We start from the raw sequence: 17,422 nt of genomic DNA on the forward strand, positions 1-17,422 counted from the left end.
CTCAATAAAGAGATGCAACCTTAGCAGATGCTAATTTTGTAACAGATTTAATATATAATTTCCATGAAAGATTGGAAGTAAGAGTTTACCCTAGAAGATGAAAAGTAAATGACTCATCGAGTACATCACCGTTCATAAATATAGGAAGATCTAAACTATTGCCATAACAATTGACTGAAAAAGATTGAGTTTTATCTGTATTAAAGTTCACCAGCCACTGTGAGCCCCATGCTGTAGCAGAAGTGAGATCCTTTTCAAGTTCAGATGCCCCATCCAAGCGATCAAGGAGTGTTGGCTTCTTATCAATAATAATTTTAGAATTCCACATAGAAACATTATATAAACAACTCATGTGTTATAACAAATTAAACAAAGTTATTGGACTAATTATTAATTAGTTACCAGTCCAAATTAAAGCATGATTTATGCAAATTATAACTTTATTCATCCAATTAAAAGCATGATACAACTATTAATGTTATTTAATACATAACAGCAGCGCTATAAATAAATAAAATAAAAAAAAACATAATATAGCATACATAATAAGCAAAACAAATTTTTTTTAAGTGTTTACATATTATGTATCCACTTAATAACAATTAGTTTATGTAATGGTTTGATAAATATTTTTTTTGTCAATCATAAAACACTGTTGCTTACTGTAAATTTTTTAAATACCATAATTTTAAACAATCTGAAAGAGTTTTATTTCCGGACCATAAGTAACTCCTCTGTGAAAATTGTTTTTCTTTTGTATTTTCCAAAAAGTTTGAAGATTTTTTTTAATTTTTTTTTGCGGCAATTAATTAATATATATACAAAACATAAACTGCACACTGAGTCAAGTGATATTCCATACATGACAGTGGCTTAATATATATATATATATATATATGAATATATATATATATATATATATACATATATATATATATGTATATATACATATATAGATATATATATATACATATACATACATATATATATATATATATATATATATATACATGTGTGTGTGTGTATATATATATATATATATATATATATATATATATATATATATATATATATATATATGTATATATATATATATATATATATATTTATATATATATATGTATACATGTATATATGTATATATTAGGGCTTGCATGCGATTAAAAATTTTAATCGCATGAATAAATTTTTTGATCATAATTAATTGCGCGATTAATCGAACACTATAATTTAAATAAATAAAAGAAACAAACAGGAAAATTTTTTTAAAACATTTAATCTATTAACATAGAAATGATAAAACATAAAAAAGTTCTAATTATAGTTTATACTGTTTCTAATACAACCAATAAAAATAAAATACTTGAAAAACTTGAAATAAAAAATTATTAAAAGACAGTCTTTTAAACATAATAACATGTTCACTGAATCTGGCAGCAGAGATGATCTGTGCTTATCTGCAATGAATCCAGCGGTTGAAAACAGTCTTTCGCATGGAACTGTAGTCGCTGGAACTGACAAATATTTCTTCGCAATTGTTGCTAATCGAGGATACGAACCTTGATGAAGCTTCCACCACTGAAGAGGATCTGAATCCATTTTGGCGCAGGGTTCTTTTCGATATCGACTCACTTCATCTTCACTTGGGGAATCAACTTCATCTTCACTTGGGGAATCAACTTCATCCAGATCTGTAAGATTGAATGCTATTTTAAGATTTTTTGCTGATGCCTGTTGCAAAATAATTATTCAAATATTACCATAAATAAAGCATATAGACATTATTTAACTATTTTAATCAATATTATAGTACTCATAGAATTTATCTATAAAAAAAAGTTATTTTGATAAATGCAATTTTGAATCCATTATTATGCCATTAGATTTATTAAATAAAAAAACAACATCAAATTTATTACTACAAAATGCTCACCTCTTTTGGTTCTTGTTCTATTGATACTGGTCTGAGGTCTGAAACAGATTCAAGAAGCTTTGATAATCTCTGCCAGACATTTGATCTTTCATTTGAAGCTATAAACTATAAATTTTTAAATCTTGAATCTAATACTGACGAAATTTGCAACCAACTATCATTCGAAAAATCATTGAATCTGCGCTCCATTTCATTTACAAAGTTTTCTTTAAATAGCGCGATGTAACGAGGATTATCATCTTGAATAACCATTTCACGTGATAAGTGGAATATATTGGGTAAAACCACCGAACTAGATACATATTTATTACCACCTAACAATTCTGAAGCCACTTTGCATGGTTGCAAAACATCAGCAAATTTTTCCATTTTTTCCCACTCTCTTTCTGTCAAAGTCTGTAAGTGATGGTTTTGCTCATCAAGTGTTACTGTGATGGCTTTTTTATGTTTCAACATGTCTCAGCATATCATACATGCTATTCCACCTTGTAACAACATGCTGAACTAGATTTTCTCGTGGCAGGTCGAGGTCAATCTGATTTTCATGTAATTCGATATTATTTGCTGGACTATGTTTAAAATGTCCAACAATTCTGTGACATTTAGCTAGTGTTATGTCAAATGCAGTCTCCTCAATGGCAGATTTTATAATTAGCTGAATGGTATGTGCGAAACATGGAAGATGTTTGAAGGGAAAACTTGATACAGCCTTTACAATATTTCTACCGTTATCAGTACGAATAGAAAATATTTTTTCAAATAATACCCATTCATCCGCAATATTTCTGATGTGGGTTGAAACATTGTCACTGGTGTGTCGGTCCAATGTTTGATGAACACCGAAGGCAAATGAGTTCAACATACAGTTGTTATCTATTAAATAACATGTTAAACCAAGGTAACTGACATTACCCATTGAAGACCAATGATCACAGGTAATTGCTACACTAGTAGCCATGTTTACGAGGTCTATTTTTTTTTCTTCTCATCTTCATAGAGTGTTTGCATTTTTATTTTAATTGTGTTTTGACAGGGAAGATTGTAACTGTAGTCGAACGTTGCTGTTCGAATGACATTCATCAAACCAGGATCTGTAACAATGTTGAGTGGTTGACAGCTACTGGCAAACCAGCAAACAATGGCTTCCGTAATTTCCTTTGATTTATCTGCAGAAATTTGTTTATTTACACCATTTTGTGATTTAATACTGTCCTCAATTGTAAGTTGTTTTGACGAATTCGCGATCTTGCTTTGAATTTTTACTAGCAGTTACGAAGAACATGTGTTTACTGTTTAATTGATACTGAAGCATTGTAAGACTTCAGTGATATGCAAATTCTTTGGAACAATATTTACAGATAATCAATTTTTTTGATTCGTCTTTAAAAATAGGCTCCGTTGAGGTTAGATTTATTGCTATTTGAACCCATAATTTAAATTATTAACAAAAAAAGTTCATCAGGAAAAGATATTAAAATTTTGGAAATTTAATAAATTTATTGACAAAACAACGTGATCAAAACAATTTTGAAAACAAAAGGTATAAGGTAAGAGAGACATAATTGAGACAAATAAAACAAAATGACGTCATTACATGAGTAAACATTGATTAGAAATAAAAAAGTGGTATAAAAATTTCTTTATTGGTCAAAAATTATTTTTTGATGCTAACCAAAATTAGCATCGCCAAAAAAATTTATGATTTAATCTAATCGCCAAAAAAATTTATGAGTAAGAAAATTTGATCTGCGTTAATTTTTTTAACTTGCGTTAAATTATTAGAGCTTCAACGTGTTTATAACGCGTTAACTTTGCAAGCCCTAATATATATACATGAATACATATATATATATATATATATATATATATATATATATATATATATATATATATATATATATATATATATATATATATATATATATATATATATATATATATATATATATAGAGAGAGAGAGAGAGAGAGGAGAGAGAGAGAGAGAGAGAGAGAGAGAGAGAGAGAGAGAGAGAACTCTTATATGTTGTCAGAAAGTTTTTTCCATATTTTGTTGACAAAAAGTAAAATGCAAGACCGGAATTATTTTTTTTTATTAATTGAGAGACTGCCTGCCCCAACCAAACCCTCAGTCGATGTAGCAACACTCCCTTGCGAGTCAGGCTAAAAGATAGTAGATGTAGCAGCACTCCGTTGCGAGTCAGGCTATTTTTCAGTCGATATAGCAGCACTCTGTTGCGAGTCAGGCTATTTATCAGTCGATGTAGCAGCACTTTGTTGCGAGTCAGACTATAAGATAGTCGATGTAGCATGTAGTTTTAAAAAAGGATTAATTTGTAATTAAATTAATGGTTTTAACCTTCGTCCAACACGCAAATGTTGGACGAAAGTCAAAAGTAATTAAAAGTGACGTATATGTTGGCGTAAGAATCATTTTTTTCCTTCCGTGCTTCCCAAATGCAACAATCTATAGAACTATATATATATATATATATATATATATATATATATATATATATATATATATATAAAATGTGATTTTTGTACATGAACATTTCCATAAAAATAAGATTTTTTTAAATTATACATATTTTATTAATTTCTATTAATTTAGTAGTAATTATTTTTTATTAAATTACATAATACTACATTACGTTATAGTAAATCTTATTTAATTGATTATTGTCGCTTACCGGTGCTCCTGCAAATCCAATGAGAGGACACTTTCCATCAAGAGTCTTTCTGGTCAATGTTATGGCATCCAAAACATATTTTAGCTCTATCTTTACATCAACATCAACATTTAGAAGCTAAGTTAAAAAATATTTTTAAACAATATCAAACTTTTTATTTAAAAATTTTTTGAATATTTTTTTTTTTATGTATTTTTGACTTTGATCTTATAATCTTATGCATGTTTTAAGATTGTATCTCTTAAAAAGTTAATTGAGTAAAATTACTAAGCGTCTACAAACAACTTTGCTTTATATACAGGATACTTCATTCTTTTTTTTAATGTGTCCTATATAAAAAATTAACACTACATTCAAAAAATTTTTAAACAAAAAATATTTCCGGGTTAGCTCAAAAGCCTTAAACATTTAACGGGTCCCTAACTTTTACCATGTTGGATTTTAAACGGAGTTAAATTTAATAAAAAATTTTTAAAAAATCATCTATTTTCTATTAACCCGCATATATGTTTGTATATATACAATAAAAAATTTAAAAAAAAAAAAAACCGCTACAAAATTACAAAATACTGTGTAGTGGGACCTTCACATCACTAAAATACATACTTGATGCCAACCAAAGAAAAACAAAAGATAAGCTAATCACTGGTGTCAAAAAAAGATAAGTGCCTGCATTTTGAAATCAGCTCATTTCGTTTATTTAACAAGTTTACACTTTTATATGTTAAAATGAGGAATTTTTAAAAAATAGTTAAATATAAATAAGGATTTTTTTAAAGATAGCTAAATAAAAAAAAGTTATAAAAAACAAAACAAAACAATAAACTTACGACTACAAAAGTAATAACACTCTAGTAATTAATAAGGTAATAACACTACCCTGTAGTACCAATTGAAGTGCAAAGTTTGTTTAAACTTGTCATATTAACAGGCATGTGCTTTTAAAAATTATCAGGAGGACATTTTAGAGCAGGTGGTAAAACCTTTAAATTACTCGTTGTTCAATGGGGAACAATGGTCATTCCAACAAGACAGTGCCCCTTCGCACAAAGCGAAGACAACACAGAGGTGGTTGACAGCCAATGTGCCCGATTTTATCTCTACGGATGCCTGGCCGTCAGCATCACCAGATCTTAATCCATTGGATTATGCAATCTGGTCTAAACTGGAGGCGAAGGTGTGCTGCAAACCTCACACTTCAGTTGATGCCCTCAAGCGATCACTTCTCAGAGAATGGGATGCTTTATCCATGGATACCGTGCGTAAATCAATCGAGGAATGGCGTCCAAGACTGGAGGCGTGCATACGGGCAAAATTAAAATTGTTTGTCAATTAGTACCACTAGTAACATTTTATTTCTAAAATGCTACTAATGGTCCGTAAAAACGTGCCTAAATTTTAAAATTAATCAATAAAAATTTTCAATTAGTAGGTTTTAAAAATTAAACACCTTTTTACGGACCATTAGTAACATATTTTGAAATGATAAACTTTATAAAAAGTTTATCATTTTGTATTTTACAATTTTGTTCCAGCACATATTAGTTTTAGTTCCTAAAGTTTTGAATATTATTTGAATATCCACTCTACTTTTTCTGGAAGCTTTTTATACGTCAAAAGCTTTTTATACCTCAAAAGTTAAAATTTAATATTACTTATGTTGTTTGAAAAAAGAATAAATATTAAAAGTTATAAGCGCATTATAAAAGTAATAACAATTTTAACAATTATAATGTTATTACCTTTATAATGCGGTAGAGCATTATTACTAGAGTGTTATTATTACTAGAGTGTTATTATTACAGTGATATTAATTTTATAATGCAGCTAGAATATTATTACTTTTGTAGTTGTAATTTATTATTTTGTTTTTTTTTTAATAATTTTTTCGCTAACAAATTTAAGTTAATTTGCCCCTTGAAAACCAAAAACACAGTTGGGCATAAACTAAAATTTTGAAGACCAGATATTTATCAAGATATATATATATATATATATATATATATATATATATATATATATATATATATATATATATATATATATATATATATATATATATATATATGAAAACTATTATTCTAATGTTATTTTATAATAAATCGTTTTCCCTAAAAATTATAAACTCATAGTATTTCTTATTATTTAAAGTGTCAAGAAAATATTAACTTATGATTTTGTCACAAAAGTTGTTCAATTCAACTTTTAAAAAAGTTTTTTTTTTTTTAATTTTAATTATTATATTTAGAAATAATAAAATATTTTTTCATTATTAATTTAACTGTTTTGTTTACAACTTAAATAAACAGCGCTAAACTATCGACTTAACTTTTGTTCATTTTACATATTTTTAGGCAAATGTCAGTGAACTCAGCATTTTACTCAATTTCAGAACTCAATTTTACACTAAACATTCGGATATTTGTCAATTTGTTAAACCCTGTTTTAAAGTTTTGCCAACCAAAAATTTGGAATTAAAATAGGATGTTTGTTTTGCCATTTTATTTTCATTATTTTATTAAGAACTAAAAAAAAAACCTTGTTTTTATTTATATTTTTTTCGAAGTATTTATGTTAGAACTTGATTAAAATTTTCGTTTTTTTGCAATTATTTTAATTAGAATTGAAATTAAATTTTCGCTTTGCGGTTTTGTGTTTTAATTTAAAAATTTCATTTAAAATTTAATTAATACATTTGTTTTGCCTTTTGTTTTGTTAGAATAATTTTATTCAGATTTAAAATAATGCTCATTTTTTTCATTTTTACTTAAATTATTTAATTAGAATTGTAATAGAAGGTTCGTTTAGCCATTTTTAAAAATAATTTTGTTCAGAACTTGAATAAAATATTCTTTATAACATTTTTATCATTATTATTTTATTTAGAACTTAAAAAATCATTTTTAATTTATTTGAAATAGCAAATAAAATTAAGTTTTAAAATTCTAAGGTCGGCAAAAAATTGCCGATCTCAAATACTGTCAGGTCAGCATTGCCGAATGCCAACCCTAATTTCGAGGACTGTATAAGTATACAGTATACAGCTGTATATGTATATATAGTTTTTTTGCCACCTTTAAGTTGTTAGCAGTCAGCATAAGGTCAGCAAAAAATTTTTACAAAGTTCTGACCATAAAACATAGAAATGAGGTTGGCAATTATTTGCAAACCTTAAACACTTTAAGGTCGGCAGCTCGGTAGACATTGCTGAATGATGACTCTAATTCTGAGGGCTATGTATATAAATATATATATATATATATATATATATATATATATATATATATATATATATATATATATATATATATATATATATATATATATATATATATATATATATATATATATATACACAGATTTCTCGCCCACACTCCCCCAAAATGTATTAACAACATATATAAGTTCACAAAGTTGTTTATAAAAGAAAAGCATTATCATTGTAACTAAAATGAAAAATGCAATATCATCTTTATATAAAAAAAAGTAATTGCATAATAAAAGGAAATGCTTTTTAAAAGGCAAGATTGTTGCTTGTTAAAAAGAGTGTCGATTGAAATGCCAATGTTTTTGATAAGATTAGACTATCTGATAAATTTTAAGTTACTAAACTATAAACTACATTGATAAAATATATAATTATTACACTCTAAATTATTGCATAACAATTTTTATTTTATGTTATAATTATATAATTTATACATTAATTACTTTAATATATTATTAACTTTTATTGTGGAATTTTTAATTGTAATAAGTCTTAGAATGCCTGCATTCTTTTACAGTAATAAAAATAATTTTTATAAGTTATAACTCTCGTGCTTATTTAATCTGCTGAGGCCTATATACATCAAGGTGTTATCCAGCCCGATGGTACTGCATATTCCCCAGAACTCTTAATGGATTTAAAATTACCAAACTTCAATAATTTTTTTTTACTTAAAAGGACATTTTATTAAAAAGGATATTGATTAATAGGACAATATTAATAGAAATTTCCAATATTTTGTAAAACAATCATAAATATTGCCAATATTGCAAAAACGCTGAAAAAAATATATCCCTGACGTATTTAGGACCACCCAGATTAAAAATTGGGGACTTTTTTTTGCTGTTGTTATCGACGATTATTATTAGCAAATATTGTTTTTTTCGCAAAAAAAACCCATATATATTTGTTATTATTTCCACAGAACTTTGCTGGGATGGGGGTGTACAGCTGTCCAAATTTTTTTCCAAGAACAGCCCATGTATATATATATATATATATATATATATATATATATATATATATATATATATATATATATATATATATATATATATATAAATATATATATATATATATATATATATATATAAATATATATATATATATATATATATATATATATATATATACACAACCCTTGGAAATAGGGTGGGCTTTCGGCTATGTCAACTTAACTGCCAACCTTATATATACTATAATATATATATATATATATATATATATATATATATATATATATATATATAATATATATATATACATTATAATATATATATATATATATATACATTATAATATATATATATATATATACATTATAATATATATATAATATACAGGCTTGGTCAGGAAGCGGAAGCGATCGCGCTTGATTACTGACCACGGAAATAATACTTAGTTGCGAAAAACTGGCCAGGTTTTGTAGTTGTTTTGAGAACATTTAAGTTTATGTATGTCCAAAAAACAAAAAATTTTTGTTTTACGGACATACATGGAAGCATACATAAACTTGAATGTTCTCAAAACATCTTGGTGCGGAAGTATAAAAAGAATATTCGCAAACACTAAAAACCCGCCAAATCTATGAACAAACTAATTCTATTGATTCAAAAAATACACTGACTGAGCGAAATAAAGTTCTAGATTTTTCTGTTGAATTGTTTTAAAAATTGTATTATTAGAAATTTGTTGATATTACTAGCATAAATTGTTTTAAAAATATATATCATACGAAATAATACTTTAATACCATGGTTCATTCTCGGAGCCACATCTGCAAAGCAGTTAATATTTTAAACTAATATCATCTGTTTACAAAAATAAATGTTTTAAATATATATTTTTTAAATTGTCGAAATTTTGAAAGCTTATTATGTATTATTGATTTTTATTAGTACATTTTTATTTTTTAGTTAAAAGTATGTATTTTTATGTAAATGTAATTATGTGTAACTGTTTTTTATTCTAATGTAATCTTTTAAAGCAATTTTTACAATTTATTTGTTAAACAAAAAGACTTTCAACAATAATTGTGTTTTCAATGAAATTGTTAATAATCATCAAAGTTAATAAAACTAATTATGAAATAAACTTAAAAGAAGTTTCTGGTTACTTAAATCAAACATGCATTCAAAGTAACTCGCGCTATATATAAATATATATATATATATATATATATATATATATATATATATATATATATATATATATATATATATATATAAATATGTGTGTTTTTAGAAAGTTATTAAATATAAAGAAAAGTTTTTAAGTTCTTAGATATTGGTTTACTAGCTCTAAATACTTTCACTTCAGTTGTGATTCTTACAAACTCATTATCCTTTAACTAAAAGTTACTTTTTTTGTTTTAAATACTAATTAAAATTAAAAAGCCCACTCGCTAAACATTATTAGCGATATTGTAAAGCAGTTTCGCTTCCTCTTCATAAAGTATTTGTTGTTGATTTCTATCTTTTTAGTTGATTTCTATCTAGTTAATTTCTACAGTAACGCAATGATTTAATTATTTGATTATTCATCTTACTAAAAAGAATTGTTTCAAATATGTTAAAATTTTAATGCAAAACATAAAATTGCTATTAAAAAAAATTAGCTTTTTCCTTTATAAAATAATTTAGCTTAATTAAAACTAAAGCTTGCGTTAGTTTTAATAAAATCTTGTTAGACTTTTCGGGTCCGGGGCTATTTTTATATTGGAGGCCTTTTTATGTGCCACACCGTAAAAATAACTAAAGAAAAAGTCTTCTTGACTATTTTGGGGCCCCTAACATTGCAGGGCCCAGGACTATAGCCCCCTTTAACCCCAATCCTCCTTAGTCAGCACTGGAAATAAGACACAAGTATATAAATAAAAATTATATAAAACTCTTTAATAAATAAAAGAATATTTGTTTCCTTATTAAGCAATCGTAAGATGTTATTTTATATAAAAAAATGTCGCTTAATTTTATAAAAAAATTATAAAAGAGCGATGTTTCAAAAATATATATTCAGGCTTGGTCGGGAAGCTCCTGCTTCCCGACCAAGCCTGAATATATATATTATAATATAGATACATATAATATATATATACATATATATATATATATATATATATATATATATATATATATATATATATATATATATATATATATATATATATATATATATATATATATATATATATATATATATATGTATATATATTAAACTTTAATCTAGCATAAAATGCATCATCTTAGGATGATGCATTTTATGCTAGATTATATATCAAGAAAATTCGAATGGTAAGTATCAAAAATTATATTATATTTAATTATATTATTTATTTATATTAATTTAAACTATATATTTATATTAATAAGCTTTCCAGCAATGACCAGCATTGAAAATATAAAACCAAAAGAAGCTACACATCTCATTCGATCGGACTTCGGGCACGAGTAATTGCGTTATGGCAAGATGGCCAAAGCCAAAGATCAATAGCTAAAACGCTATGTATATCGCCTGCAACCGTTCAATCCATCGAGGAAAAGTTTTAAAAAGTTGGAAACCTCGAAAATCAACCTGGAAGAGGACGCAAACGAAAGACTACGGCGCGTCAAGATCAATCTTTGATCAAAAGATTCGAAATTAATCCAAGATCTTCAACAACAGCAGCAGCAAAAGACTTGGAGGAGTTTTGGATTGTCTCTCACACCGCAAACAATTAGAAATCGCTTGCATGAAGCGAATTTACATGGACGAACACCACACAACAAGCCGTATATAAGCCTAATCAATAGAAAGAAGCGGCTCGAATGGGCAAAAAAGTACGCGGATAAGCCACAAGAGTTCTGGGACTCAGTCATTTGGTCTGACGAGTCAAAATTCAATTTATTTGGCTCTGATGGAGCTGCAAAGATATGGAGGAAGCCAGGAGAAGAGCTTTAATTGAAGTGTTTGAATGCCACAGTTAAACAAGGTGGCGGTAACATTATGGTCTGGGGATGTATGGCAGCGAGCGGAGTCGGGAAATTGGCGTTTATTGATCAGAGAATGGATCAATATTTATATAAATCAATTCTGCAAGATAATTTAAGTTCATCTGCAGAAATTGTCGGGTGAAAGATAATTTTATTTTTCAACATGATAATGATCCTAAGCATACGGCTCGTTTGGTCGTCTAATATTAAAAAGTTTTAGGGTTCAAAATGCTCGAACGGGTTGCTCAATCACCAGACCTATCACTAATCCTACTACTAATCACTAATTCTACTACTAATCACTAAACCTAATCACACTAATCACTAAACCTAATCCAGCATCTTTGGGCTCACGTCAAGAAAAAACTAAAAGATCGGCGAATTTCGAAGAAAGCCGATCTGAAAAACTTAATTTTGAGTTTTTGGTCGGAAATCGGGTCAGATATTACCAGAAACTTGGTAAATTCAATGCGTAGACGTTGTTTAGCCGTCATTCAATCAAATGGTGGACCTACGTGTTATTAATTTTATATTAATTTTCTTTATTTTTAATTTAGTTTAAATTTTTAAATTATGCATGTTTAATTTTTTGCCTTGGTTTTTTGATTTTTTATTTCTTTTGTAATTTTTTGTTATTTTGTAATTTTTTAGTTCCTTTTTCGATAAATTCATATATAAATTTTAATTATTTAATATAAAAATCATTAATTTTAACTTAATTTAGTTTAAATTCAGTTTTAAAAAGTTCTTACTATGGTGCATGATTAATTTTTTTGCTCACTGTATATCACTACAATAATATTGACAATGTTAATTGTTAATAAAACCATATTGTTGCTTTGACCACTATATTATTATAACAATGTTAGTACAATCTACATATGAATCTAACCAATTAGTCAAGATGGCTGATGTGTTAAGTAGAGCATGTGTAAACAAAATAAAAAATTATATTTATGTATACTTATAATTTTTTTTTTTTTTAAATACTTATAATTTTTTTTATTTATTTTTAATTTAAATATTCTGTTTTTATTTTTATTCAAATATTTATAAATGATTAACAAAAAAAACTATTTTATTTACTTCAAAAGCTAATAAAATAAAACAATAAAACAAAAAAAAAAACAATTTTTAATTCTAGTATTACAAAATTTATTAGTATATAAAACTAAACTAAATTTTTGAAACCTTTATATCAGTTGCATCAAGCAAGGGTTTTGGAAAAACTGGACCCTATAAATTGTATTTAAAAAAACGATAAAAATAAGAAAAGACAAAAAAAAAAAAAAAAAAAAAAAATACAAAAAAATCTATTTAAATATCAAATAAAAAAAGTCAATTAATAAATATATATATATATATATATATATATATATATATATATATATATATATATATATATATACATATATATATACATATATATATATATATATATATATATATATATATATATATATATATATATATATATATATATATATATATATATATATATATATATTACTTTTCCTTTCTGCATTTCCACTTGCATTCCTAAAGCCTGCATATAAGAAAAATTGATAAAAATTAAAATGCATTTTTCTCCTTTAAAAACATTTTTACTTTCTCAAAAGTAGTAAATAGTAAAAAAATAAGGTTAAAAATTATTGTAATTTAAAAAAATTATTAAATCACTCACATTTAAACAATAAATAACAAAAAAATTATATCATTACCCATTTACAGAAGATATTAAATCTTAATTAAATCTAATTAGAACACAACAGGCTGAAAAGCAAAAAAAACTTATGAAAGTGCTTACTTGTGGTATGACAAGGATATCGCTAAAAATTATAGCAGCATCAAGATCATATTTTTTGATAGGCTGAAAATATTGAATTATTATAAAAATAACATGTGTGAATTTAAAAAAAGTTAACGTTTAAAGAAATAACATTTCTGTAGTACTAATTTTGATTTTTCACTTATTTTCAGAACTTGAGTTTAGCTGATTATGTTATAACTTATAGTATTATGTTTGTAAAAAAGAAATAAGAAAAAGAAAATTATAAGAAAAGCAAAAAAGCATATACGAGGAAATTAACTAATTTTTAATAAAGAGAGTATACAAAACTACTGTCTAAGATCAAATACAATTTAAAAAAGACTGGATGAAATTTACAAAAAATTTCTTTTAAGCATTTGTGCTTGACCTATAATCTGTATTTAAATTTATAAAAAAAATATTTAATTTCCACTTACCATCATAGTAACTTCACATGCCAGAGATGGTGTTCTACAAACATCAAAAAACTCATTTTCAACTCTAAGATCACGAAACTCTAAATTAGAAAAACTGAATTCAAAAAGGATCATATGAAGAAAAACTTAAATCAAAAACTTTATTTAAGGTAATTGACTGTTTCCCGTAAAATTTACCATATGCCTGCCAAACTGCTATGTCATTTCTAATATCTTAGGTAAATCTTTGAAAAATTTATATTTCCAACAATTTTTCACATAAATAACTTTTGAAATCAAAATATTTTTCTTCTGTTAGTTGAATAAAAAATTTCAAAAATTTTATATTTCCTTAAAATTACAAAGATTAACTTTGCTTCTAAAACATATATCTCAAACCTTAAACCTTATAATGAAAATAACCTTACAAATACACTAATAACAATATATGTAACTTTTTGTATACATAATTGCAGTTTGAAATTATAGTCATACAATAAATAATTTAAAATGGTTTAAAGAATTGGATTAGCTTTTCTTTCTTATTTCAATGAATTTTATTTTTGAGTGAATATTGTATAATATCAGGAAAGAATTTCCCAATAAAATACAATTTTAACTAGTTTATTTATAAAACAAGATGATATTACTATATCGAGACATTTTGGATGATATAATTATTGAAAAAACTTTTTGTGAGAAATAAGAAAAAGAAAGTTAATGTTAAGGATACATTACTGAGCTCATTGGAAAATCTCTTTAATGAGGTCTTTATCGATGAGAATTGGAGTTCTTACTAATAATGTTTTTATAGCTAGAGTCAGGTAAAAATTAAAGATCCTTTAATCTAAAATCCACCGCTCAAATCATTAACTTAACATAAATATTTTATTTCAAATAGTTAAATTACTTTTTGTGAATGTATTGTCAATTGCTTTATAATTTTTCTGCTAGAAAAGTTTAAAGCTTAAGTTCTTTGTGTGCCTTTAAAATACACGGGAGAGTGGGGAGAAATGGTTCACCATTTTTACTTTTTTACTAAAAGTTACATAAAAACATAAATAACAACAACTCAGGGATGTTTGTCATATTTCTCAATAGAGTAACCATTTATTTCAAAATATAGTCTATAAAAAAAATTAAAATTTTCATACATAAGAAAAAATAAAAAACACCACCCCAATATAGGGAGAAATGGACCACCTGTGGGGAGAAATAGACCGACTTTGAAAAATGTGTTGACATTGAATTTATTGAACGCTGTTGCCCATGCCAGTGATGTGGCTTCTGGCTGTCTGATTGAAAGTTATGGATGGCATCTCATAAATCTAAAAAGTCAATCGCTTCTGACCATTGAATTGTTTATCCATGACGCAGGGCATTTTATGTTATTCACTGTAGCCATTTCAAGCAAGAGCATGAACACTTTTTGTTGTTAGGCCATAAAACATATTTGAGCACCTGGCCAGGTATGTTGCTAAACAATTTTCTTGCTCTGCAGTAAATATCAGGCTGTGCTGATAGTTGGGACACAGGCTAGTTTGTTTACTTTTTGCTTTTTTAATGTTGTTAATCAGTGTTGATTGGGCAACGTTAAATTCTTTTGCCGCTTTTCAAACTGTCAAGCCCTTCTCAACAGCAGTTACAGCATCTATCATAACTGACTCTGTCTTTGCCTTTGTCAGTTCTCCTTATGTAAACTCGAGGCATTATAACCTGGAAAAAGAAAAAAAAAAAATTTGTCATTAACTACGTTTTGACTTTTAAAAGTCTAGATTAGATCTAGAGCTAGATCTACTTAAAATAGAACCAGCATTAATAATTAACAGATTTATTACAGTAAAGATAAGACATGCATCTATATAGATTCAAAATACTGATTATAAGCATATCATCACTATAGAAGTCTACCGCCAATCATAAATCAAATAAATGGGGAGAAACAGACCTCTTGTGGACCATTTCTCCCCACTGGTACCTGAATTGGTTAAAACACTATAAAATTTTTATTTATTGAATTTGTAAGGCAAAAGTTATAAATTATTATAAAGAAATGTTGGTTTTCCAATAATACAAATTTACCTTGAATTCTGATGTAGATCCAATGAAATATAGACATGCAAACTGGTTAAGAAAATACTTGTTTTGTGACTGAAAAATTTTCTATGCAAATAAAAAATGTGCATAAGAATTAAGGAAAAGGAAATGGTTAATTAAAAACATCTTGTGTTACTGAAATTTTTTTATTCTGGTCCAAAACAATATGGTCCACTAGTTTTAAAAATAACAGAGGTGTTCATTTCTCCCCACTGTCCATTGCTCCCCACTCTCCCCTATTACATTGTTTTTCTAAGATTCAATTTGGTCTTAATACCTGACTTTTTTGATTCAATATTCCGAACACTTTGACCTAAAACAGATCCTAGATTTGAATCTAGATTTTAAATTATTTCTTAGTGTTCTATATAATCTAGATTTCAATTCAGTCCTTGTATGTAGCAACTAATTATTAATTGATGTCTATATGAACTTTTTATTTATTAAAAAAAATATAAGCAAGCTAGTTTTAATGAAATATTAATTTTGATTTTATTAACTTTCTTTATTAGATTTATAAATTTTTTATATAATTCAATAAACTATAATATACAAAGTAAAACAATGAACAATAACTAAACAATATATACATATATAAAAAAAATGCAAATTGCAAATTGATACTTTTCAAAAACTTTTAACTGAAGACTTTTACCTGGTAGATATCTACCAGCTTGTCTCATTACCCAAACAGGCACACGTGAAACATTTTCTCCCCTAGTAGCTTTTAATATCAAGTCATTTTTCAAGTCAGGAAATAAATTTTCTTCTTCGCTCATATTTTATTAATAAAATAACTAAAATAAATAGAACAAAAATATATATGTGTGTGTGCATGTCTGTGCATGCGTGCGTTCGTGTGTGTGTAACTCTTTATGCAGTCACTAAAAATTTAAATTATACATATAACTCCTAGAAAACATTTATGGGAAAACTTATACCAAATAACCTTCAAATGTACAACAATTTTTCAATAATAAAAATAATGCTTAAAAAAAATTTAACTTGATGTTATGATTAAGTTAATTGATTCAATGGCAGAACATTTTTAGGAGTGACATTGTCATTTGATGCAAAAGACAATGCAGCACAATATAAAGCATCAATAAATAGAATTAAATACAATTTTGCTTAAATAAACATTTAAAATAACTAGATTATTTTAATTAAAAAAATAATATTAAAACTTAGGCATCCACATACTCTTTAACTTAAAGTTTCCAGTTATATAAACAA

At 26.0% G+C, this 17,422-nt stretch overlaps 1 protein-coding gene across 2 annotated transcripts in view; it reads right to left on the minus strand.

Annotated features, from left to right (window-relative positions):
• LOC100213262 (uroporphyrinogen decarboxylase) overlaps positions 1–16,987 on the minus strand; it is a 40,289-nt gene extending 23,302 nt beyond the window's left edge. For both annotated transcript variants that reach the window (XM_065818468.1, XM_065818467.1), the window contains exons 1-6: positions 16,842–16,987; positions 14,111–14,190; positions 13,671–13,733; positions 13,374–13,409; positions 13,055–13,099; positions 4,625–4,741 (exon numbers count right to left, since the gene is read on the minus strand). In XM_065818468.1, the coding sequence (XP_065674540.1) occupies positions 4,625–4,741; positions 13,055–13,099; positions 13,374–13,409; positions 13,671–13,733; positions 14,111–14,190; positions 16,842–16,965 (465 nt within the window). In that variant the 5' untranslated portion in view covers positions 16,966–16,987. The remainder of the gene's footprint in view (positions 1–4,624; positions 4,742–13,054; positions 13,100–13,373; positions 13,410–13,670; positions 13,734–14,110; positions 14,191–16,841) is intronic.
• Positions 16,988–17,422: the final 435 nt, after the last annotated feature.

The sequence above is a fragment of the Hydra vulgaris genome, chromosome 14, assembly GCF_038396675.1.
Source record: "Hydra vulgaris chromosome 14, alternate assembly HydraT2T_AEP".
Classification (NCBI taxonomy): Eukaryota; Metazoa; Cnidaria; class Hydrozoa; order Anthoathecata; family Hydridae; genus Hydra; species Hydra vulgaris.